General features: G+C 54.1%; 2 protein-coding genes across 2 annotated transcripts; one reads left to right on the forward strand and one right to left on the reverse strand.

The window, feature by feature from the left end:
* Nucleotides 1-592: 592 nt before the first annotated feature.
* On the forward strand, nucleotides 593-2,241 carry LOC136535570 (homeobox-leucine zipper protein HOX12-like). Its single transcript, XM_066527866.1, has 3 exons — nucleotides 593-943; nucleotides 1,086-1,420; nucleotides 1,600-2,241. Exons 1-3 carry the CDS (start codon nucleotides 859-861, stop codon nucleotides 1,897-1,899), a joined length of 720 nt encoding a protein of 239 aa, XP_066383963.1. The 5' UTR covers nucleotides 593-858; the 3' UTR covers nucleotides 1,900-2,241.
* A 1,673-nt stretch (nucleotides 2,242-3,914) lies between these two features.
* LOC136535569 (deSI-like protein At4g17486) lies at nucleotides 3,915-23,347 on the reverse strand. The gene is made up of 4 exons (XM_066527864.1): nucleotides 23,102-23,347; nucleotides 21,685-21,915; nucleotides 5,203-5,490; nucleotides 3,915-4,488 (listed from the first exon to the last, which is right to left on the reverse strand). Exons 2-4 carry the CDS (start codon nucleotides 21,905-21,907, stop codon nucleotides 4,247-4,249), a joined length of 753 nt encoding a protein of 250 aa, XP_066383961.1. The 5' UTR covers nucleotides 21,908-21,915; nucleotides 23,102-23,347; the 3' UTR covers nucleotides 3,915-4,246.
* Between the last annotated feature and the right edge of the window lie 41 nt (nucleotides 23,348-23,388).

Consider the following 23,388-nt stretch of genomic DNA (forward strand, 5'->3'; position numbering starts at 1 on the left):
ATGCCATTATTTTTTTTAGTATCTTAACGACTTCAAATGGAAAAACTCAAAACCAGAAAGTTGTAGATCTCGTCGAGATTATCTTTTTTTAATACCGCAAAAATATATGATTTTTCTAAGATATATTAATCATATCAAATCATATCTTTTTTGCGAAATTAAATGAAGATAATTTTTATATGAAAATTATAGATCTCGACGAGATCATAACTTTCTAGTTTTGAGTTTTTTCATTTGAAGTCGTTAAGATACTAAAAAAAATAATGACATATTTAGACATAAGGGTATTTTTGACTTTTTACACCTACAGTTGACACCGTTAGAGTCTAATCTGACGCAGTGGTATAGAGAGCAAAAAAAATAAATAAATATTAGAATAGTACGCTAAAGTTCGCTGAACTTTTTCGATAGCTCACAAGAATTACAATCTTTTATAATAGCTTACAGGAAATTCCTCTAAAATTTATCGACTAACTCAAGTCCCAACTAACCCAAGTAGGGGTACAGCAACAGCATCGCCCCCTCGCTCTTCCAGTCCAGCGCCTATAAATCCCGGGCCGGACTCCGAGCTCACAGACTAGGACACAGCCGCTGGTCACTGGGCAACCCAGCGGCAGCTAACACTCCTATACAAATATCCACGAGTCTTGGTACAGACTACAGAGGCAGAGCGAGCACAGATTAAACCTGCCTGTAGATAGCAACCATCAACAGCGACTGATCGAAGTAGTGAGCAACTGAGCATCAGTCGATCTAGCTACGTACTACATAGAAACAGCTGCAGCAGCTCTCTTCTTCTTGCTGTCCCTGCGGTGGTTTTAGGAGTGCAATTTGCTCGAGTAGCTAGCTACCTGAACCATGGGCTGCGTGGAGGAAGAGAGGCTGCTGTTCCAGTCCTTCGTCTTCACCGAGAGCTTCGCGGAGGCTGCCACCCCCGGCTCCGGTGAGTTCTTCACATATCATCTCTGGTACCATATGTCATATGTGTATCAAGTAATACATGGATGATATGATATATGTACCTGAACGAGCAAGAGATTTGGAGCTCATCACGGCGCGGCAATAATGTACACATGTGCTACCAGGTGGTGAGCAGCAGAAGAAGGCTCGGCAGCGGCGGAGGCGGAAGCCGCGGCCGGCGGCGGATGGTGGCGAGGCCGGGGACGAGCAGGCCAAGAAGCGGCGGCTGAGCGACGAGCAGGCGCGGTTCCTGGAGCTCAACTTCAGGAAGGAGCGCAAGCTGGAGACGCCCCGCAAGGTGCAGCTGGCCGCCGAGCTGGGCCTCGACGCCAAGCAGGTGGCCGTCTGGTTCCAGAACCGCCGAGCCCGCCACAAGAGCAAGCTCATGGAGGAGGAGTTCTCCAAGCTCCGCGCCGCGCACGACGCCGTCGTCCTACAGAACTGCCACCTCGAGACCGAGGTAACAACTATTCCGGCCAGCGACACCAAATTAATTTAAATCTACACACATGGCCACATAGTGGCGAGCCTCGCTCGATCTCGGTGTGGTCACGGTGAATTGTTTTCGTTCCCCGTTGCTGCTGTGCTGCTGCTTACTAACTTCATGCACGCGTGTTTCGCGCCGTCGTCGTCTTGCAGCTGCTGAAGATGAAGGACAGGCTGGCGGAGGCGGAGGAGGAGAAGAGGAAGCTCATCGCGGCTGCCGCGGCAGCCGGCGGCGTTGGAGCGGGCGCAGCAGGAAGCAGCAGCCCGAGCTCGTCGTCGTTCTCGACGGTGACGCACCACCCGGCGGCGCTGGTGGGGCAGTTCGGGGTGGAGCCGGAGGAGGCCGCTGCTGACCTCACCTACATGAGCGAGTACGCCTACAACAGCTACATGAACATGATGGACCTCGCGCCCGGCTACTTCGGCGGAGGAGTCTACGATCACTTCAACTGATCGATCGATGAGCATGAACGAGGAAGGATTGACCGGCTCTCAGATCAGCTAGGTATTTTCGTGTTAATGGATGGATCGATTTGAAGGGCGCCCGTAGCAGTAGTAGCAAGCAATCAAGTCGCTAGTATAATCAGTACGACGTCTATCAGTCAATGTCCTGACGGTAATTAAGTCTATTCAGTAACTTAAGCCATGTAGATTAGTAGCTGGTAATCTCTGTAAATTTGTGTGGATTATCATGCAAGTTCTTATCATGAACTAATGGTCTCTGTGATGTAATATTGGGGGGAATGGGGGTAATCGGAATCAGAAGATGATTGTAAATGTTTTGGTGTCTTCTGTTATTTTATTTGTTTTTGTCTGATGAATTCTGAAATTTGGACTTGGCCCAATTGTCTGGGCTTCATTTGAGTTCTGGGCTGTTTCACAAATTAAGGGCATGTTTGGTTCGTCCAGTAGCTACTAAATTTAGTAGCTTTTAGTCACTTTAGTAACTTTTTAACCAAACGCTATGACTAAAAGCTACTAAAAGGGCTTTAGTCTTCTTTAGTAACTCTAGAGTTACTAAAAGTGACTAAACCGTTTAGCAGCTACTAAAGTTTAGTAGCTCGAACCAAACACCAGTTAAGTCCCTAGAAAAAAAAAACACTTACACGATCCATTCTCTTCTCTATTGCTTCCTCCAATTGCTCTTCAAATTTAGTTAACTTTAGTTTTATCCAAAGTAACTTCTTTATCTCTGATAAAGTTTAAAGAAAAAAAACATCAACATCTACAATATTTTTTTATGAACTTAATTAACTCAAATATTTTTAACTCTGTTCACTTTAGTTTTCTGAACTTATGGATTACAATTTTGTTTTTAAAAAAAAGTTGGTCAAAAGCTAAAAAGTTCGAGCTGTTACTAATGTTCTTACAAATGCATGGTGCATTCTACCAGTTATGAAGACAATAACAGCCTAGACTACACCAATGCTACCATTTTTTTTGAGGGGACCAATGCTACCATTTTAACAGTAGAGCGCAGATGCTTTTAGACTCGAACCTTTAAAAGCTACATGAGATTAGTCCGGCACATTTGAGACTAAGAATCAAAGGTTCTCGTCGCCGATCAGTCACTGCCTCACTGGGGAGACACAGGATGCCAAATCTTGCCATTGGTGGTTAGGGGTACAAGTACAACCATCTCTGCTAACCACTCAAGCAGTGTTTGTTTCTCACTCAAACACTGTTACTTGTTATGTTGAGCATACACAAAAGACCAACGCTTACAACTCTGTGATCGAGGCATCCTAACTGACTGCACTTAAACAAGTGAAGCGTCGTCTGCAATAATAATAATAATAATAATAAAATTAGGTAGAGCGTTATCCACAACTAATGATTGCATCAAGGCCATGCATCAGTACTCGTCGCCTTTTCTCTTCTTGGGAGATAAGCCTGGTAAAGATGAGATGACCTGACGAAAAGCGCGGCGGCTCCCGTCACTCGGCACGACGACGAAGCGAACAAACCCAACGCAGCCCGATCGTCGATGGATCAATCATCCGCTGCGTGACGGCGACCTCCGTTTCGTCGGGAACAGGAGCGGAGCGGAGCGCGCGGGCACGGAGGAGCACGTCTCTGTCTCTCTCGTACTACGCCGTCGCCCCGGTGCAGTGTCTCTGTGTCTCAAGGGCGACAGGTGTGGGGGATGGCTCATGGCACGGCGGAGAACTGAGCACCAAAGGGCACCACCACTACTGCACTACTACCTTAGCTACTCCTGTAGGCATTCTTATCCGGTGTGCTTCCCTCATGGAATTGTACTATAGGATTGGAACAGGCAGGCATCAGAATTTTCGGCACCCATTTCGGTGCTACCGTCCAATCAACTCTCTGGTCCCGCGGTCACAAAATTGCGCACTTGTATGGTTGATGAGGTACAGACCCTGAAATACTGGAGAGAGAGAATCAATCTGAAGGAATTTCTTTTACAGTCCACAAATGTTACTCTGCTCAGAAAGCATCGTCGTCACGAAAAAGCTGGGCGATGATTCCAGGAACGACAAGGCGCTTTTTCAACAGCTAAAAGAATAATGGGTTAATATACAAATCACTGAGCAGAGTACATAGGCGGGTAGAATCGAGTGAAAATTCACCCCTCCCAACAGAGCTTGCGAGGCAAATCAGCACACGACGCTTGGGTTTTACATGATACAGCCATCAGGCATCTGACTTTTAGCGACCAAAAACAAGTACCAGACAGAAAGCTACAGCACGGCACTTGCCGTGCAATCCAGATGTTAACACTGCAAGAATTAGCGCAACGACTTGGTACCGGAAATTACACCACAGGGGCGCCAGGCTACCTATTTTTCAGAGTCGCCGTGCTGGGTTTCCTCGAGGAACAATGGGGGAGACCCTCTTTCACAGGAGACGGTGGGAAAGGAGAAGATGACGGCAGCTGGCGGTGACTCGAGATCGAAGAGAAACAACTAAATGGGTTCCTCAGCCGCCTTTTCTCTGAGTCTTCAGATTGACTATTTGGATCATGGCCAACCGGAGAGATCTTTAGCGACTCTGGGAGAAGGCAGTTGCAAATGGCACCTACAAGGAAAAGATGCTCTTGATCATCATAATATGAACTGGAAAGTTCACATAAAAATGCTACAGCAAGAACTCCATGTACATACAAAACAGTCCTACAAGTGAAATTGAAACACAAAGCCTGGCATCAAACTATACAGTCAGAGCTGCCAAGTTCCCTTAGGCCTTGTTTGGATGCATGTGTATCCACTTCAATCCACATGTGTTGGATTGGATTGGAATGGAACTTAGTTTAATTTCACTTCAATCCACTTCAACACATGTGGATTAAGTTGAATACATGTGCATCCAAACAAGGCCTTAGTTGGGCATGCTGTTGAATTCAACAACCTGCTTAAAACATATGGCAAAATTTTGTAGCGCTCTTTGTGGATGAAACTATTCACTAGAGACATCTCGCCTCTTTGCATGATGATTCAGCTAATGCCACATCACATATCAAGTGCACAGTTACTGAGTTACACTGTGATATGGTGTGATGGAAAACTACTTAAAACTTATGGAAAATGAAGGCCCATTCATAAACCAGGGTAAACCACATTTCTAGAAAGTAAAGTGTTAACAATAATATACAGCGAAAAATGGTGGAAATGACCGTTAAAGCCGCGTAATGCACTCTGACTATGCCCAAGTAGCACTTAAATCACTATCACCTTTGTTATGTGGAATCAATGAGCTAGTACAAGCATTAGCACATGTATAAAGTTATGGTACCTATTCTGGCAAGCCGATTCACCCATTTGGGAATTTTGTTACCGGTCAACTTGTAGCACATATCCTTGCAAAAGTGGTTACAGTTCTTCGTGATAAGATGGTAAGTATCTCCGTTGTAGTTTACTGACTGCAGCTCCATGAACTGCCTAACTTGGATTGGATCCAAGCATGTTGTACCAAGAAATATTGATTTTCTGAACCTGAAACCAGGGCATTGGCGAGGTTCTACCTCAAAGACCCCACTGGTGGGGAAGTCATGAGCTCCGAATGCATATTCAACACCATGAACTGTAAATGGAAAAGAGAGCCAATCAAAATATGTCATCTGAGAATTCAGTTGTTAAAACTTATTGTAGATAAACCATCTATACTATTTGCATAGCAACAACAGAACTTATGTGACAACTTTTTATTGACAATTAGGGGTTTGAATGCCAATGTCACCATCATTTAATAACTGAGGCAGTCAGCAAGATAATTACACAAATTGCCCTTTTAAAATATTCCAAAACTAGCTGAAAATTGCACCATTCAAATTCCCCTGAATCCATACTCTCCAAAAATCATGATTTCGCATATATAGCTCAGTCTAATTCCATTCTGAAAGCCTACTACATTCAAGCATTCACACTTTATTAGTGGAGAACAAAGTGAAAAATGAACCTGAAGAAAGATCTAGGCTAGTCCAAAAAAGACTACTATTGTTAAAAATGACTGGCAAGTTTAGACAGGAACTAACAACCCAGACGGATCATTCAGATGCAACTTTATTAACGGATGGTTGTTAGTGGCATTGAGTATTTAACAAGCTTGTAAATTACTTCCTTTCCCCATCCCTCGGTGACCGATGCTAGTATGCCCGAGAATACCCCTCTTTTTCCAAGTTCTCCACATGGACTTCACCAAACTAGTGCACCATTCCTACTCCCATACCATTCCCTAATTCCCATCTTCCCTAGATCTAGCTAGTATTAGGGACTAGGGAGGACTAGAGATTTCATGGGCACCTAAAGAAAATTTCTTAAATCAATACCAAACCCTATAAAACTCGATTCTGGATCTATAAAGATGTCTAGCATGGTCACTAGAGATTTCATGGGCAGGGCACCTAAAAAAATATAAAACCCTATAAAACTAGATTCTCGATCCGTAAAGATCCCTATTTCCAACATAGGTACAGATTTCATCTTTTTAAACAAGCTTTCTCAGATGAAAAAAGTGTTTGGTACACTGAAGCCATAAACATAAAAATGGAGCTAACAACATCAAGAAAAACAATCATCTTCCAAGCCCAGTAGATAGACAAATAATTTTCTTTCCAATTGTAATATTTTACTTCCTATTACAAAGGCAACATAGCACAAAACCCACCATCTCGTCCATTTTTCTATACGGTACAATGAGACCTAGTAATATGAGGAGAGGTAGAGGAAGACCGAAATTGATATGGGGGGAGGCAATAAAAAGAGATTTGAAAGCTTGGGATATTGATAGGACTTGATACCCTACCGGTGTTGTTGCGCAGGTTATTGGGGTGGAAGAGGGGAGGACGTGGTCTGTACTCTCAACGTCGGCGAGGGGCCGTGGCGGCGAGAGCGGCGGCTGCTGCTGCTGCCCTAGAGTTCCGTAGCACTACAGTAACACGGGTACTGTTCACGCGAGGGAGAGGGCAGGGACGGCTGGCTCCCAAGGGAAGCCAGCAACTTAATTGTTGCTTTCTGCTTAATTCCAATCATCCCTGATTACAAGTATTTATTCTTCCCTATAGATGCTATAATTAAGGAACTATATCTATCTCTAAGAAAATACCAAATAAGCGATAAATTGGGCCTCTAAGCCCCTTAACAGACCGGCCCCCTAGCCACTATTGGGCCTGCGCCTGGCATAGGAGATGCCGGTCATAACATCTCTCCCCGCCTGCGCAAACAACTCGTCCTCGAGTTGGAAGTCAGGGAAGTGCTCGCGGAATTCGTCGAGAGGCTCCCAGGTAGCATCCTCGTCCGGAAGGCCGCGCCACTTGATCAACACGCGCCAGACACCGCGGCGTTGCTGCGCCTGCAGCACCCGCTCTGGTCCCGGCAGAACGCGACCATCGAGGACCGGCGGAAGGGAAACCGGAACAGCCGGCGGATCTCCGCGGTGCCGCTTCAGCAGCCCCACATGGAAGGCGTCGTGGACGCGAGCGCCCTCCGGCAGATGCAGGCGGTAGGCGACGCGTCCAATGCGCTCCAACACCTGGAACGGTCCGGCGTAGCGAGGCCCAAGCTTGCGTCTGGCACGGGGGTCCAGGGACTGCGCTGTTCTGTGTAACAGCCGCAGCCAGACCCAGTCGCCGACGGCGAACTCCAAGTCGCGGTGGTTGGCGTCGTAGTACTTCTTGGACAGCTGCTGCGCCTGCAGGAGGCGCTGGCGCACCTCAGCGAGGATCTCATCACGACTGCGGAGGAGGGCGTCAGCAGCTTCCGTCCGGGTCGTCCTCGGCTTGTACGGCAGGATGGGCGGCGGGGGACGGCCATAGACCACCTCGAACGGAGTGGCGCGCAGGGCGGTGTGGTAGGAGGTGTTGTAGCAGTACTCCGTCCAGGCGAGCCAGTCCACCCACGCACGCGGGCGGTCCCCGGTAACACACCGCAAGTACATGGCAATCGCTTTGTTCACCACCTCGGACTGACCGTCAGTCTGCGGGTGGAAAGCCGTGCTCATACACAGCTTGACGCCGGCCATCCGGAAGAGGTCGCGCCAGATGTGGCCGGTGAACGCCAGAGGACGCGGCGACCCTCGCGCCAGAAGGCCAACGTCATGGCCTCGAAGTCTCAGAGAATGGGGCCCAAGGTCCGCAGGAAGTCGACGCCGAGGATGAAGTCGAAGCAGCCCAAGTCGAGGCCGACGCAAGTCCTAGCCCCCGATGTTGATGGGGATGTGACGGGCGATGCCCTCGCAACGCAGGCGATCGCCGTTGGCGACGGTGATGCGGAGCTACGCCCCCGGTGGGCGGAAGCCCTAGGCGGCGCATGGTTGCGCCCTGGAGGAAGTTGTGGGTGGAGCCGGTATCTAGAAGGGCCAAGAGGCGCTCCCCCTTGACCATCACCGGCAGCAGCATCGTGTTCTCCGTCCTGATACCTGCAAGTGCATGGAGGGACACGACGAGAGCGTGAGCAGCCGCCTGCCCCTGGGCGGCCGGCTCCTCTAGTGGTATGGCCGCGTCCCCGTCCTCGGCGGGCGCGGCGTCCTCCGCAATGTAGTCCCCGGACTCCAGGTAGAAGAGTCACTGACACACATGTCCAAGGACGTAGGGCTCGTCGCAGTTGTAGCATAGTCCTTGGCGAGGACGTTCCACCTGCTCCGCCGGTGTAAGGCGGCGAAACAGGCGCGCCGCGGGGGCCGCATTGGCCGCAGTGGGGGCCCGCCCCGGGTGTGCGCGCCGGAGGAGGCTGACCCTAACGCGGAGCCGGACGAGCGGCTCGAGGAGGAGGCGCCGGCTGCATGGCAGACGCACGACGCTCGAACGCTCGGGCGTAGTACATGGCCGTCTGGAGGTCCGAGGGGTCGACATCTCCACGTCCACCCGGATATGATCCGGAAGGCCACCAACGAAGAGCTCGGCCCGCTGACGCGTGGAGACGTCCCGGGCGTGACATGCCACCGCCTGGAAGCGATCGGCGAACTCCTGCACAGTGGAAACAAACGGCAGCCGGCCCAGTTCAGCCAGCCGACACCCGCGGATCGGAGGGCCGAAGCACAGACGACACAGCTCCTTGAAGCGCTCCCACGGTGGCATGCCCTCGTCCTGCTTGAGGGCGTAGTACCAAGTCTGGGCCGTCCCCCGGAGATGATAGGAGGCGAGCTAGGTACGGTCGAAAGCGAGCGTGCGCTGACCCCGAAAGAATTGCTCACACTGGCTGAGCCAATTCAGGGGATCAACAGAGCCGTCGTATGTGGCGAACTCCAACTTGTAAAACTTGGGCGGCGGCGGGTCCTATGCGGCGGCCGAGGGCGCCGCGCCCGTGCTGTCCAGCGAGGGCGACGCGGCGGAGAGCGTTGGCATCAGGCTGCCGCCGTGGAACAGGGGGCCGTCCACCCCGCCGTAGAGGACGCCCAGAGCTAGGGCGCCGCCAGGCGCCATGATAGCCCCGGTGGTCGGGAGCGGTGGTAGGTGCGGCTGGGTACTGGGTGCCGTGTAGATGGGTTTCGACGAACTGGCGATCCAAGCTGGAAGCGGTGACGGCGACGACGGGAACCTGATCTGCTGGATGGGGACGCCCTTGGATGGCGGCGGCACGACTGGGAACGAGGTCGTTGCAGTCCCGTCGTAGGGCATCCCATACTGGTACGAGATGACCGGCGGCGTGGTCGCGGCCGAGGGCGGCGATAGCTGCTGTTGGTGTGGCGGAGGAGGAGGTGCCAGCTGGGGCTGCGGTTGGGGCGCATAGGGCCCGACGAGGAAGGCCCTGATGCCCGCCACGGCCTGCCCTAATTCCAGGATTGCGGCCGTCATCTGCTCCGAGGTGAGGACGAGGGCGGCGGAAGACGACGGGCGCCGGGGGCTCGCGCCCTGAGGACGCCAGCGCGCCTAAAGCCGGCGCACCTGATGTGTGGGGCAGCAGCGCCGACGAAGACGTTGGTGGCGGCGGGTGGGAAGTGTTAGATATATATGATGTACGTGTGTGTGTATGTCTGGCGTGGCCTGTCACGCCAGGCTTGGACGGCTGAGTCAGCCCTGCCCTCAGAATAGGATCGGTAGCATCCCCAGGATTGCTACCTAAGATAGCCACCTCCCCTGATTCTAGGCTTCCATAGTTAGCCAGGGAGGCGCCTATATGTACTGCCCTCTGGGCCTTTCCTATTCATCTAAGAATTCCACACAATCTAATCTACTTTCATGGTATCAAGAGTCCGGGTACATCCCGATTTTTTTTCTTCCGCCTAGCGCGCCATACCCGGCGCTGCTCTCCGCGCGACACGCGCGTTCCGCGCGACGCGTCTCCGTTCCTGCGCCGCAGTCCTTATGGCTGGATTGGACGCCGGCACCGACGCCACTCACGCCACGGAGGCTGAGCGCCAGCGTGCTGCCCGCAAGACGGCGCGCGACGCTGCTCTAGCCCGCGCTGCAGCTGCCGAGGAGGAGGCCGCTGCAGCCCAGCGGGAACGAGACGAGGCCGATGCGCGCATCCGGGCCGCCCTGCAGCGTGCTGCGGCCGCGCGCAAGGAGGCGCCTCTCCCCTCCGACGAAGAAGACGCGCTCGAGGACGACGATGAATCTCCAGCACTGGATGCCCGCCGCGCCCTGCTTATGCACGAGGCGCAAACACTCCTGCATCTGCATGCCCAGGCGGTCGCCGTCCAGAACATCCGCCTTCTCGTCCCCGTCGCCCTCGACTCCGCCGCCGGTAACTACGCTCGTTGGCGCGAGCAATTTCTCCTTACCGTCGGCAAATACTCGCTGCAGGATCACGTACTTCGTGAGCCCCCTGTCCTCCCCCATGCTGATTGGATTCGCATGGACTGCGTCGTCCGCTCGTGGCTCTACGGCACCATTGCCAACGAGCTCGTCGACATCGTCATGACCCGCGGCGACAAGGGTGCCTCTGCTCGCGCGACATGGGTTGCCATCGAGACCCAGTTCCTTGGAAACAAGGAGACGCGCACCATCCTCCTCAACGCTCAGTTCCGTAACTTCAAGCAAGGGGACCTGAGTGTCACGGACTACTGCAAGCGCCTGAAGACGATGGCTGATGACCTCGCCGACCTTGGTACGCCGATCGACGACAAGCTGCTCGTCCTCACCCTCGTCGGCGGCCTCAACGAGAAGTTCGCCGCCGTCGGTCGCGACATCCGTCGTAACCGGCCTCTTCGCTCCTTCCTCGAGGCACGAGACGATCTGCTTCTCGAGGAGATGACGCTGCCCTCCTCGACACCGCCCACGGCCCTCCACGGCGACACCTCCAGGGCCCAGCAGCCCCCGCGGCCACCTGTGCCCCATCCTCCCAGCAGTGGCCGCAACAACTCTGGAGGTGGCGGCAAAGGCGGGGGCGGCCGGCGTTGGGAGGACCGTGGCCGTCGCGACGGCCAAGGCCGCTACAACAAAGGCGGTCACAAGGGTGACTCCAAGGGCACCAACAGCGACACATCCAGCGGCGCTTCCGGCCCCAAGGGAGCCGGCGACACTCCTCCTGGAGCCTGGCCGTCCTTCTGGAATCCTTGGACGGGGACCATCCACATGTACCCCGGCCCGGGACCGGCCCGCCCTGGTGTACCCCTTCGCCCTGTGGCTCCGCCGCCCTGCGGACCGCCCCTTCCCCAGGCTCACCTTGCGCAGCAGCAGGCGCAACAGCAAGCCGCCTGGCTGCATGCGCAGCAGCAGGCTGCTTGGGCCCAGGCACAGCAGCAGGCGCCCTACCAGATGGCGCCACCTCCTGGCTTCTCTGGCCCCCCAACCGGGCTGCCATCCTCGTGGGATCAGCAGTCCCTCGCGTCGACGTTCAGCACCATGACACTCAACCAGCCGCAGAGCAACGACTGGTACCTCGACTCAGGTGCTACCTCCCACATGTCTTCTGATTCCAGCATCCTCACACATTCTTCTTTACCGCGGTATCCCTTTCCTTCGAATATTATTGTCAGTGACGGATCCTTGCTTCCTGTCACGGCCACTGGCTCAGCTCATCTTTCAGGCTCTCTGTCTCTTAATAATGTCTTGGTTTCACCTAAACTTATTAAGAATCTCATTTCTGTACGCCAGTTTACCTCAGATAATAACTGTTCGATTGAATTTGATCCCGCTGGTTGCTCTGTGAAGGATCTGGCATCTCGGAGGGTGATCGTCAGGTGCAATAGTTCCGGGCCCTTATACCCGTTGTGGTTTCCTGCTGCCCATGCTCTGGCCGCCACGTCTTCACCTTCGGTGTGGCATCGTCGTCTCGGTCATCCCGGTCATGAAGTCATGTCTAGAGTCGCCTCCACTGTACCTTTCAGCAATAAAGACGTCGAGTCTATCTGCCATGCTTGTCAGCTAGGACGTCATATTCGTTTGCCATTTCAGTCATCTACATCTAGAGCTACTAGCCATTTTGCTCTTATTCACTGTGATTTGTGGACTTCACCAGTTTCTAGTGTTTCTGGCTATAAATACTACTTGCTCATTCTAGATGATTGTTCTCACTATTTATGGACGTTTCCTTTACGGCTGAAATCCGACACTTTTGCGACTCTCACTAACTTCTTCTCCTTTGTGTGCACACAGTTTGGGGCTACGGTCAAAGCCGTCCAGTGCGACAATGGCAAAGAGTTCGACAACTCTAGCTCGCGCACATTTTTTGGCTCTCACGGCATTCACCTTCGCATGTCCTGCCCCTATACATCCGCACAGAATGGCCGTGCCGAGCGTATGATCCGGAGCGTGAACAACATCGTTCGCTCGCTCCTCTTCCAGGCCTCCATGCCGCCCTCTTATTGGGTTGAGGCCCTGCAGACCACCACCCATCTACTAAACCGTCTGCCTACTAAGACCCTGGGCGCCACCACCCCCCACCAGGCCCTGTTCGGCCAACCTCCATCCTACACCCACCTCCGGGTGTTTGGCTGCACCTGCTACCCAAACTTGTCCGCCACAGCCGCACACAAGCTTGCTCCACGATCCACTCTTTGCGTTTTTCTAGGCTACTCCGATCATCACAAGGGATACCGCTGCCTTGACCGCTCAACAAATCGTGTCATCATCTCTAGGCATGTGGTGTTCGATGAGACCACATTCCCCTTCTCGCAGCAGCCATCAGCGCCTTCATCTAATGAGTTTGATTTTTTGCTGGAGCCCATTGATGTGCTGCCGGTGCCTATTGGCCGGACACCACTACTGTTGCCTGCAGGTGCGCCCCCCATGGTGGTTGATCCCGCACTGCCACATGCAGCTGGAGTCTCTTCGGTGGACGATGCTCCTGCGCTGCCATCGCCCGCACTGCCATGTGCGGCCTCCACTCCTGGCATGCCGACCTCGGCGCCACAGGAGACGCGCGCGCCAGCTTCGGCGCCTGGCGCGTCCAACCCGGCGCCCCCAGCGGCGCCCTCCAGGAGTCACCGCCCCTCTGCTTCCAGCGCAGGAGGGGCACCCGGTGCACCCACGCCTGCTTCCAGCACAGGCGCGGCCTCGGCTGGCCCCCCTCTTCGCTACTACTCACGACGTCCTCGACCGCCGCCTGAGCCCGTGACTCAGGCACCGACCGCTCCGGTGCTACCCAAAGGAGCTGTCCCTGTCCAGCCCGTCGCCAATCAGCACTCTATGATGACTCGTGGGAAGCTCGGCTTCCGCCAGCCGGCCTTGTTCCACTCCGCCACACTCTCTCCGATGCCACGGACTTATCGGAGTGCCCTTACAGATCCTCACTGGCGCCAGGCCATGCAGGAGGAATATGATGCTCTCTTGGCCAACCATACTTGGGATCTCGTGCCTCGACCGGCTGGGGCAAATGTCGTCACTGGCAAGTGGGTCTTCCGGCATAAATTCACTGCTGATGGTGCGTTGGAGCGTTACAAGGCTCGATGGGTTCTTCGAGGTTTCACACAGCGACCTGGGATTGACTTCTCGGAGACCTTCAGTCCTGTCGTCAAGCCTGCAACCGTCCGCACTGTGCTCTCTCTGGCTCTCTCGACGGTGGCCGATCCATCAGTTGGACGTCAAGAACGCCTTCCTCCATGGGACCCTGTCCGAGACGGTATACTGCGCACAACCCGCTGGTTTTGAGGATCCTGCTCTTCCTGGCCACGTCTGCCGCCTGAACCGTTCTCTCTACGGTCTCAAGCAGGCGCCACGTGCGTGGTACAGCAGGTTTGCCGCCTACCTGCAGCAGCTGGGCTTTGTGGAAGCCAAGACTGACACGTCGTTGTTTGTGTTCCATCGGGGTGCTGACACGGTGTATCTCCTCCTCTACGTCGATGACATTGTCTTGACCGCCTCCTCCTCGCAGCTCCTCCGTCGGACCATTGATGCTTTGCAACGTGAGTTCGCTATGAAGGATCTCGGTACTCTGCACCACTTCCTGGGCATGCGTGTACAACCATCTGGAGACGGTCTTCTCCTCGATCAGCACCAGTTCATGCTGGAAATTTTGGACCGTGCTGGCATGGCTGATTGCAAACCATGCTCGACGCCCGTGGACACCAACCCGAAGCTGCCCAGCTCTGAGGGTGATCCTCTTCCTGCCGACGTCGCCTCAGACTACAGGAGTCTTGCCGGTGCACTGCTCACCTTCACTAGGCCAGACATCGCCTACGCTGTCCAGCAGGTCTGCCTTCACATGCATGACCCAAGGGACCCGCATCTTGCTGCTCTGAAGCACATCCTTCGCTATGTCCGTGGCACCCTTCACCTGGGACTACTGCTTCGCCCGTGTGCACAGACCGACTTGGTGGTTTACTCCGACGCTGACTGGGCCGGCTGTCCCGACACCCGGAAGTCCACCTCAGGCTACGCCGTCTTCCTGGGAGACAATCTTGTCTCCTGGTCGTCCAAGAGGCAGACTGCCGTTTCTCGTTCCAGCGCCGAGGCTGAGTACCGAGCAGTTGCCAACGCTGTTGCTGAGATCGCCTGGCTTCGACAGCTACTTCTGGAGCTACTAGCCCCCCTGCGCCGCACAGCCTTGGTCTACTGCGACAACATCAGTGCCATCTACATGTCCTCCAACCCCGTTCAGCATCAGCGAACCAAGCACATCGAGATCGATCTGCACTTCGTTCGGGAGCACGTTGCCACTGGTGATGTCCGCGTCCTCCATGTTCCGACGACTTCGCAGTACGCCGACATTTTCACTAAGGGGCTGCCTTCTTCTGTCTTTACCGAGTTTAGGACCAGTCTGAACGTTCGATCGGCCGACGATCAGACTGCGGGGGGATGTTAGATATATATGATGTACGTGTGTGTGTATGTCTGGCGTGGCCTGTCACGCCAGGCTTGGACGGCTGAGTCAGCCCTGCCCTCAGAATAGGATCGGTAGCATCCCTAGGATTGCTGCCTAAGATAGCCACCTCCCCTGATTCTAGGCTTCCATAGTTAGCCAGGGAGGCGCCTATATGTACTGCCCTCTGGGCCTTTCCTATTCATCTAAGAATTCCACACAATCTAATCTACTTTCATGGTATCAAGAGTCCGGGTACATCCCGATTTTTTTTCTTCCGCCTAGCGCGCCATACCCGGCGCTGCTCTCCGCGCGACACGCGCGTTCCGCGCGACGCGTCTCCGTTCCTGCGCCGCAGTCCTTATGGCTGGATTGGACGCCGGCACCGACGCCACTCACGCCACGGAGGCTGAGCGCCAGCGTGCTGCCCGCAAGACGGCGCGCGACGCTGCTCTAGCCCGCGCTGCAGCTGCCGAGGAGGAGGCCGCTGCAGCCCAGCGGGAACGAGACGAGGCCGATGCGCGCATCCGGGCCGCCCTGCAGCGTGCTGCGGCCGCGCGCAAGGAGGCGCCTCTCCCCTCCGACGAAGAAGACGCGCTCGAGGACGACGATGAATCTCCAGCACTGGATGCCCGCCGCGCCCTGCTTATGCACGAGGCGCAAACACTCCTGCATCTGCATGCCCAGGCGGTCGCCGTCCAGAACATCCGCCTTCTCGTCCCCGTCGCCCTCGACTCCGCCGCCGGTAACTACGCTCGTTGGCGCGAGCAATTTCTCCTTACCGTCGGCAAATACTCGCTGCAGGATCACGTACTTCGTGAGCCCCCTGTCCTCCCCCATGCTGATTGGATTCGCATGGACTGCGTCGTCCGCTCGTGGCTCTACAGCACCATTGCCAACGAGCTCGTCGACATCGTCATGACCCGCGGCGACAAGGGTGCCTCTGCTCGCGCGACATGGGTTGCCATCGAGACCCAGTTCCTTGGAAACAAGGAGACGCGCACCATCCTCCTCAACGCTCAGTTCCGTAACTTCAAGCAAGGGGACCTGAGTGTCACGGACTACTGCAAGCGCCTGAAGACGATGGCTGATGACCTCGCCGACCTTGGTACGCCGATCGACGACAAGCTGCTCGTCCTCACCCTCGTCGGCGGCCTCAACGAGAAGTTCGCCGCCGTCGGTCGCGACATCCGTCGTAACCGGCCTCTTCGCTCCTTCCTCGAGGCACGAGACGATCTGCTTCTCGAGGAGATGACGCTGCCCTCCTCGACACCGCCCACGGCCCTCCACGGCGACACCTCCAGGGCCCAGCAGCCCCCGCGGCCACCTGTGCCCCATCCTCCTAGCAGTGGCCGCAACAACTCTGGAGGTGGCGGCAAAGGCGGGGGCGGCCGGCGTTGGGAGGACCGTGGCCGTCGCGACGGCCAAGGCCGCTACAACAAAGGCGGTCACAAGGGTGACTCCAAGGGCACCAACAGCGACACATCCAGCGGCGCTTCCGGCCCCAAGGGAGCCGGCGACACTCCTCCTGGAGCCTGGCCGTCCTTCTGGAATCCTTGGACGGGGACCATCCACATGTACCCCGGCCCGGGACCGGCCCGCCCTGGTGTACCCCTTCGCCCTGTGGCTCCGCCGCCCTGCGGACCGCCCCTTCCCCAGGCTCACCTTGCGCAGCAGCAGGCGCAACAGCAAGCCGCCTGGCTGCATGCGCAGCAGCAGGCTGCTTGGGCCCAGGCACAGCAGCAGGCGCCCTACCAGATGGCGCCACCTCCTGGCTTCTCTGGCCCCCCAACCGGGCTGCCATCCTCGTGGGATCAGCAGTCCCTCGCGTCGACGTTCAGCACCATGACACTCAACCAGCCGCAGAGCAACGACTGGTACCTCGACTCAGGTGCTACCTCCCACATGTCTTCTGATTCCAGCATCCTCACACATTCTTCTTTACCGCGGTATCCCTTTCCTTCGAATATTATTGTCAGTGACGGATCCTTGCTTCCTGTCACGGCCACTGGCTCAGCTCATCTTTCAGGCTCTCTGTCTCTTAATAATGTCTTGGTTTCACCTAAACTTATTAAGAATCTCATTTCTGTACGCCAGTTTACCTCAGATAATAACTGTTCGATTGAATTTGATCCCGCTGGTTGCTCTGTGAAGGATCTGGCATCTCGGAGGGTGATCGTCAGGTGCAATAGTTCCGGGCCCTTATACCCGTTGTGGTTTCCTGCTGCCCATGCTCTGGCCGCCACGTCTTCACCTTCGGTGTGGCATCGTCGTCTCGGTCATCCCGGTCATGAAGTCATGTCTAGAGTCGCCTCCACTGTACCTTTCAGCAATAAAGACGTCGAGTCTATCTGCCATGCTTGTCAGCTAGGACGTCATATTCGTTTGCCATTTCAGTCATCTACATCTAGAGCTACTAGCCATTTTGCTCTTATTCACTGTGATTTGTGGACTTCACCAGTTTCTAGTGTTTCTGGCTATAAATACTACTTGCTCATTCTAGATGATTGTTCTCACTATTTATGGACGTTTCCTTTACGGCTGAAATCCGACACTTTTGCGACTCTCACTAACTTCTTCTCCTTTGTGTGCACACAGTTTGGGGCTACGGTCAAAGCCGTCCAGTGCGACAATGGCAAAGAGTTCGACAACTCTAGCTCGCGCACATTTTTTGGCTCTCACGGCATTCACCTTCGCATGTCCTGCCCCTATACATCCGCACAGAATGGCCGTGCCGAGCGTATGATCCGGAGCGTGAACAACATCGTTCGCTCGCTCCTCTTCCAGGCCTCCATGCCGCCCTCTTATTGGGTTGAGGCCCTGCAGACCACCACCCATCTACTAAACCGTCTGCCTACTAAGACCCTGGGCGCCACCACCCCCCACCAGGCCCTGTTCGGCCAACCTCCATCCTACACCCACCTCCGGGTGTTTGGCTGCACCTGCTACCCAAACTTGTCCGCCACAGCCGCACACAAGCTTGCTCCACGATCCACTCTTTGCGTTTTTCTAGGCTACTCCGATCATCACAAGGGATACCGCTGCCTTGACCGCTCAACAAATCGTGTCATCATCTCTAGGCATGTGGTGTTCGATGAGACCACATTCCCCTTCTCGCAGCAGCCATCAGCGCCTTCATCTAATGAGTTTGATTTTTTGCTGGAGCCCATTGATGTGCTGCCGGTGCCTATTGGCCGGACACCACTACTGTTGCCTGCAGGTGCGCCCCCCATGGTGGTTGATCCCGCACTGCCACATGCAGCTGGAGTCTCTTCGGTGGACGATGCTCCTGCGCTGCCATCGCCCGCACTGCCATGTGCGGCCTCCACTCCTGGCATGCCGACCTCGGCGCCACAGGAGACGCGCGCGCCAGCTTCGGCGCCTGGCGCGTCCAACCCGGCGCCCCCAGCGGCGCCCTCCAGGAGTCACCGCCCCTCTGCTTCCAGCGCAGGAGGGGCACCCGGTGCACCCACGCCTGCTTCCAGCACAGGCGCGGCCTCGGCTGGCCCCCCTCTTCGCTACTACTCACGACGTCCTCGACCGCCGCCTGAGCCCATGACTCAGGCACCGACCGCTCCGGTGCTACCCAAAGGAGCTGTCCCTGTCCAGCCCGTCGCCAATCAGCACTCTATGATGACTCGTGGGAAGCTCGGCTTCCGCCAGCCGGCCTTGTTCCACTCCGCCACACTCTCTCCGATGCCACGGACTTATCGGAGTGCCCTTACAGATCCTCACTGGCGCCAGGCCATGCAGGAGGAATATGATGCTCTCTTGGCCAACCATACTTGGGATCTCGTGCCTCGACCGGCTGGGGCAAATGTCGTCACTGGCAAGTGGGTCTTCCGGCATAAATTCACTGCTGATGGTGCGTTGGAGCGTTACAAGGCTCGATGGGTTCTTCGAGGTTTCACACAGCGACCTGGGATTGACTTCTCGGAGACCTTCAGTCCTGTCGTCAAGCCTGCAACCGTCTGCACTGTGCTCTCTCTGGCTCTCTCTCGACGGTGGCCGATCCATCAGTTGGACGTCAAGAACGCCTTCCTCCATGGGACCCTGTCCGAGACGGTATACTGCGCACAACCCGCTGGTTTTGAGGATCCTGCTCTTCCTGGCCACGTCTGCCGCCTAAACCGTTCTCTCTACGGTCTCAAGCAGGCGCCACGTGCGTGGTACAGCAGGTTTGCCGCCTACCTGCAGCAGCTGGGCTTTGTGGAAGCCAAGACTGACACGTCGTTGTTTGTGTTCCATCGGGGTGCTGACACGGTGTATCTCCTCCTCTACGTCGATGACATTGTCTTGACCGCCTCCTCCTCGCAGCTCCTCCGTCGGACCATTGATGCTTTGCAACGTGAGTTCGCTATGAAGGATCTCGGTACTCTGCACCACTTCCTGGGCATGCGTGTACAACCATCTGGAGACGGTCTTCTCCTCGATCAGCACCAGTTCATGCTGGAAATTTTGGACCGTGCTGGCATGGCTGATTGCAAACCATGCTCGACGCCCGTGGACACCAACCCGAAGCTGCCCAGCTCTGAGGGTGATCCTCTTCCTGCCGACGTCGCCTCAGACTACAGGAGTCTTGCCGGTGCACTGCTCACCTTCACTAGGCCAGACATCGCCTACGCTGTCCAGCAGGTCTGCCTTCACATGCATGACCCAAGGGACCCGCATCTTGCTGCTCTGAAGCACATCCTTCGCTATGTCCGTGGCACCCTTCACCTGGGACTACTGCTTCGCCCGTGTGCACAGACCGACTTGGTGGTTTACTCCGACGCTGACTGGGCCGGCTGTCCCGACACCCGGAAGTCCACCTCAGGCTACGCCGTCTTCCTGGGAGACAATCTTGTCTCCTGGTCGTCCAAGAGGCAGACTGCCGTTTCTCGTTCCAGCGCCGAGGCTGAGTACCGAGCAGTTGCCAACGCTGTTGCTGAGATCGCCTGGCTTCGACAGCTACTTCTGGAGCTACTAGCCCCCCTGCGCCGCACAGCCTTGGTCTACTGCGACAACATCAGTGCCATCTACATGTCCTCCAACCCCGTTCAGCATCAGCGAACCAAGCACATCGAGATCGATCTGCACTTCGTTCGGGAGCACGTTGCCACTGGTGATGTCCGCGTCCTCCATGTTCCGACGACTTCGCAGTACGCCGACATTTTCACTAAGGGGCTGCCTTCTTCTGTCTTTACCGAGTTTAGGACCAGTCTGAACGTTCGATCGGCCGACGATCAGACTGCGGGGGGATGTTAGATATATATGATGTACGTGTGTGTGTATGTCTGGCGTGGCCTGTCACGCCAGGCTTGGACGGCTGAGTCAGCCCTGCCCTCAGAATAGGATCGGTAGCATCCCCAGGATTGCTGCCCAAGATAGCCACCTCCCCTGATTCTAGGCTTCCATAGTTAGCCAGGGAGGCGCCTATATGTACTGCCCTCTGGGCCTTTCCTATTCATCTAAGAATTCCACACAATCTAATCTACTTTCAGGAAGAACTCAGTAACGGGCTGGACATGATCGAACCAGAGATCTCTGATACTAGATTGATAGGACTTGATGCCCTACCGGTGTTGCTGCGCAGGTTATAGGGGTGGAAGAGGGGAGGACATGGTCTGTACTCTCGACGTCGGTGAGGGGCCGTGGCGGCGAGAGCGGCGGCTGCTGCTGCTGCAGCCCTAGAGTTCCGTAGCGCTACAGTAACGCGGGTACTGTTCATGTGAGGGAGAGGGCAGGGGCAGCTGGCTCCCAAGGGAAGCCAGCAACTTAATTGTTGTTTTCTGCTTAATTTCAATCATCCCCGATTACAAGTATTTCTCCTTCCCTATAGATGATATAATTAAGGAATTATATCTATCTCTAAGAAAATACCAAATAAGCAATAAATTGGGCCTCTAATCCCCTTAACAGACCGGCCCCCTAGCCACTATTGGGCCTGCGCCTGGCATAGGAGATGCCGGTCATAACAGATATACCTAGAGATCTATGTTTGAATAGGAGTACTTGGAAAGCAGCTATTGAAGTGACTGAATCGTGACTTGGGGCTCTTGGTGGGTTTCAACTCTAGCCTACCCCAACTTGCTTGGGACTGAAAGGCTATGTTGTTGTTGCTGTTGTACAATGAGACCTAGTGAATCCAACGATTTCAGCTAGACACATCAATGACAGCACAGAAAGAATCTAATATGTAGCTCACCTAGGCAAGGTGAAACAATGCATACCCAAGGGACATATTGGAACACAGGAATTTCACAAGTACCGTACAAGAATTTCAAAAGAATCAGTTCCATTTCACAGAGAAAAAGCAGGATTTAGGAAAATTCCCATGTTCCAAACAGGCCTAATGGCCAGAACAGAATTTAGGGCATTGAACAAACCTATATGCAGATAGGATTGTTAATGTAGAAAAAACAACTTCATAGGGTGAGATAGCAGATAGATGACAGCACTAGATAGCATTATTTGCTAAAACGAATAATGAGATGTTAGTTTAGTTTTCAAGGATACAGGAGAAATTATCTGAACATTGAAATAGCAGAAAATGAACCAGCATTTGATTATGTATTAACTGGGAAAATATATACGTGCATATGGCAGAGAAAAGAACCTTCAATTCCTGAGTGAAATATGCCCAGGCCTGCCCAATATATATAGCCATTCATTGGTGTCAAATCATACACATTAAGATAAACTGGGGTATCATCTGGTGATTGACCAGTCGACTGAACCTTGGGGAACAAAAAGAAACGCATGGCAGATTTCCTGCTCAATCTGCTCAGTTGTAGAGGCATAAGGGACTTCCATTCAGGCCGTTTTGTCCTTAACTTCATAGCCCACCCTTCACATAATCAAATGAGATATCAGCATACAAAGGATCTACTTCAAGAACCACAAGAAATTGATAAAATCAGATAAGATAGCTGTCATAGTTGTTCTCTGAAGTCTTTTTCCTTGGAAGTAGTTTAAAGATTGTATTACACAGAATAGCAATGAATATGGTTGAAATTAGAATAGGCCAACAACAAGAGATTGCAAAATAGAAGCATTCTAAAAAAAATATCCTCACATATATTTTATTGCAATCTTAGACATATGTGTCTTGTATATAAGAAAACCAAAACAAACCAGTACATTGTGTTCTGTCCAAGTATTGGCTGTGCATTAGCAAAATTTGAAAGCTCCAACGTACAAGAAAATCCAGGGGCCTAGGAGTTCTCCAATAATCTTCCCAAAAAAGACAATGCAGTTCAGAGTGAACAATGGACAGTAAAACTAACACAGGCAGGGCCAGTGGGCCACAATACAGTTGTGGTTTCGAAATCTAGCACAGCAATTCAGTCTGACACAATGCATTGCTGAACGAGTACATAGAAGAGCTAAGAAGCACAACTGTCGCTATAGTTTGAACTTTGAACCCTCGTACTGGTACTGGTAACTACAACTAAAAGACAGTGGACAGATCAGATCTGTTAAAGAATGCTTTTATTACATTTTTGTTGTGGGCATTGGGCAATGCAGGATGTTTATTCGGTCTAGCAAACACCCAGGAGAAAAGGGAGCATTCCGTTTCAAGAATGAAACAAGCTAGGTGGGTACCAAATCGCAATTGAAATCATGTACCACTCGACTCCATTACTAGGTATGAAAGCTTGCAGAGAAGCGTAAGACATGTACACATCACGGCACCACCCGAACTTCACCAACTGTTTCAGTACAAGCAGGTAAGCCGCGCTATTGCCTAGGAAAACAACGTCTGGTACCGCTAACAGACTGAACCCCCAGAAATAATTCCACGGCCGTACTACGCGTTCCAGATGAGGGAGAAAGAGCACAGACGATGTTGACACGAGAGACAAAGCCATAATTCCACCGGCGTCCGGCGGACCCAATCCACAGGACCAAGAACCGAGCAGCAGCCCGAGAATCGAACAGGCCAAGAAACGCAAGAAAGCAGGCGAGCGCAGATCCAAGCCAGGATCTTCGCTGCGTTGCTCTTGCCAAGAAAGAAAGCGAACAGCGTTTACCGCGGGAACCGAGGAGGCTGGAGGACGGAGGACAGAAGGCGAGCGGTGCTGCCGAAGGCGGCAGCGGCAGCACAGTGCAGGCGGCGCTGCTGGACGGGAGGATGGGGGAGCTGGAGAGGGGGAAAGAATCCGAGGAGGAGGGGGGATTCCTGGAGGGAGCCTGGAGGCGAGGCGCAGGCAGGCAAGCAGGCAGCAGTAGTAACTGATGGTGCGGTGGTGGTGGCGTTGGTTGCCTTCGGCGAGCGGGGGGAGAGGTCTCGTGATGGCTGGGGAAAAGCACAGTGGAA

This window comes from Miscanthus floridulus, chromosome 2 (genome assembly GCF_019320115.1).
Source record: "Miscanthus floridulus cultivar M001 chromosome 2, ASM1932011v1, whole genome shotgun sequence".
In the NCBI taxonomy this organism is placed as follows: domain Eukaryota; kingdom Viridiplantae; phylum Streptophyta; class Magnoliopsida; order Poales; family Poaceae; genus Miscanthus; species Miscanthus floridulus.

Bases quoted from the DNA above. Each gene is read 5' to 3' on its own strand.
- LOC136535570 (XM_066527866.1), top strand. From the start codon at position 859: ATGGGCTGCGTGGAGGAAGAGAGGCTGCTGTTCCAGTCCTTCGTCTTC. The intron at 944-1,085 runs GTGAGTTCTTCA...ATGTGCTACCAG, and splicing joins GGCTGCCACCCCCGGCTCCG to GTGGTGAGCAGCAGAAGAAG. The intron at 1,421-1,599 runs GTAACAACTATT...GTCGTCTTGCAG, and splicing joins ACTGCCACCTCGAGACCGAG to CTGCTGAAGATGAAGGACAG.
- LOC136535569 (XM_066527864.1), bottom strand. From the start codon at position 21,907: ATGAAGTTAAGGACAAAACGGCCTGAATGGAAGTCCCTTATGCCTCTA. The intron at 5,491-21,684 runs GTTCTTTTCTCT...TTCCATTTACAG, and splicing joins ATTTCACTCAGGAATTGAAG to TTCATGGTGTTGAATATGCA. The intron at 4,489-5,202 runs GTACCATAACTT...TTTTCCTTGTAG, and splicing joins GAATCGGCTTGCCAGAATAG to GTGCCATTTGCAACTGCCTT.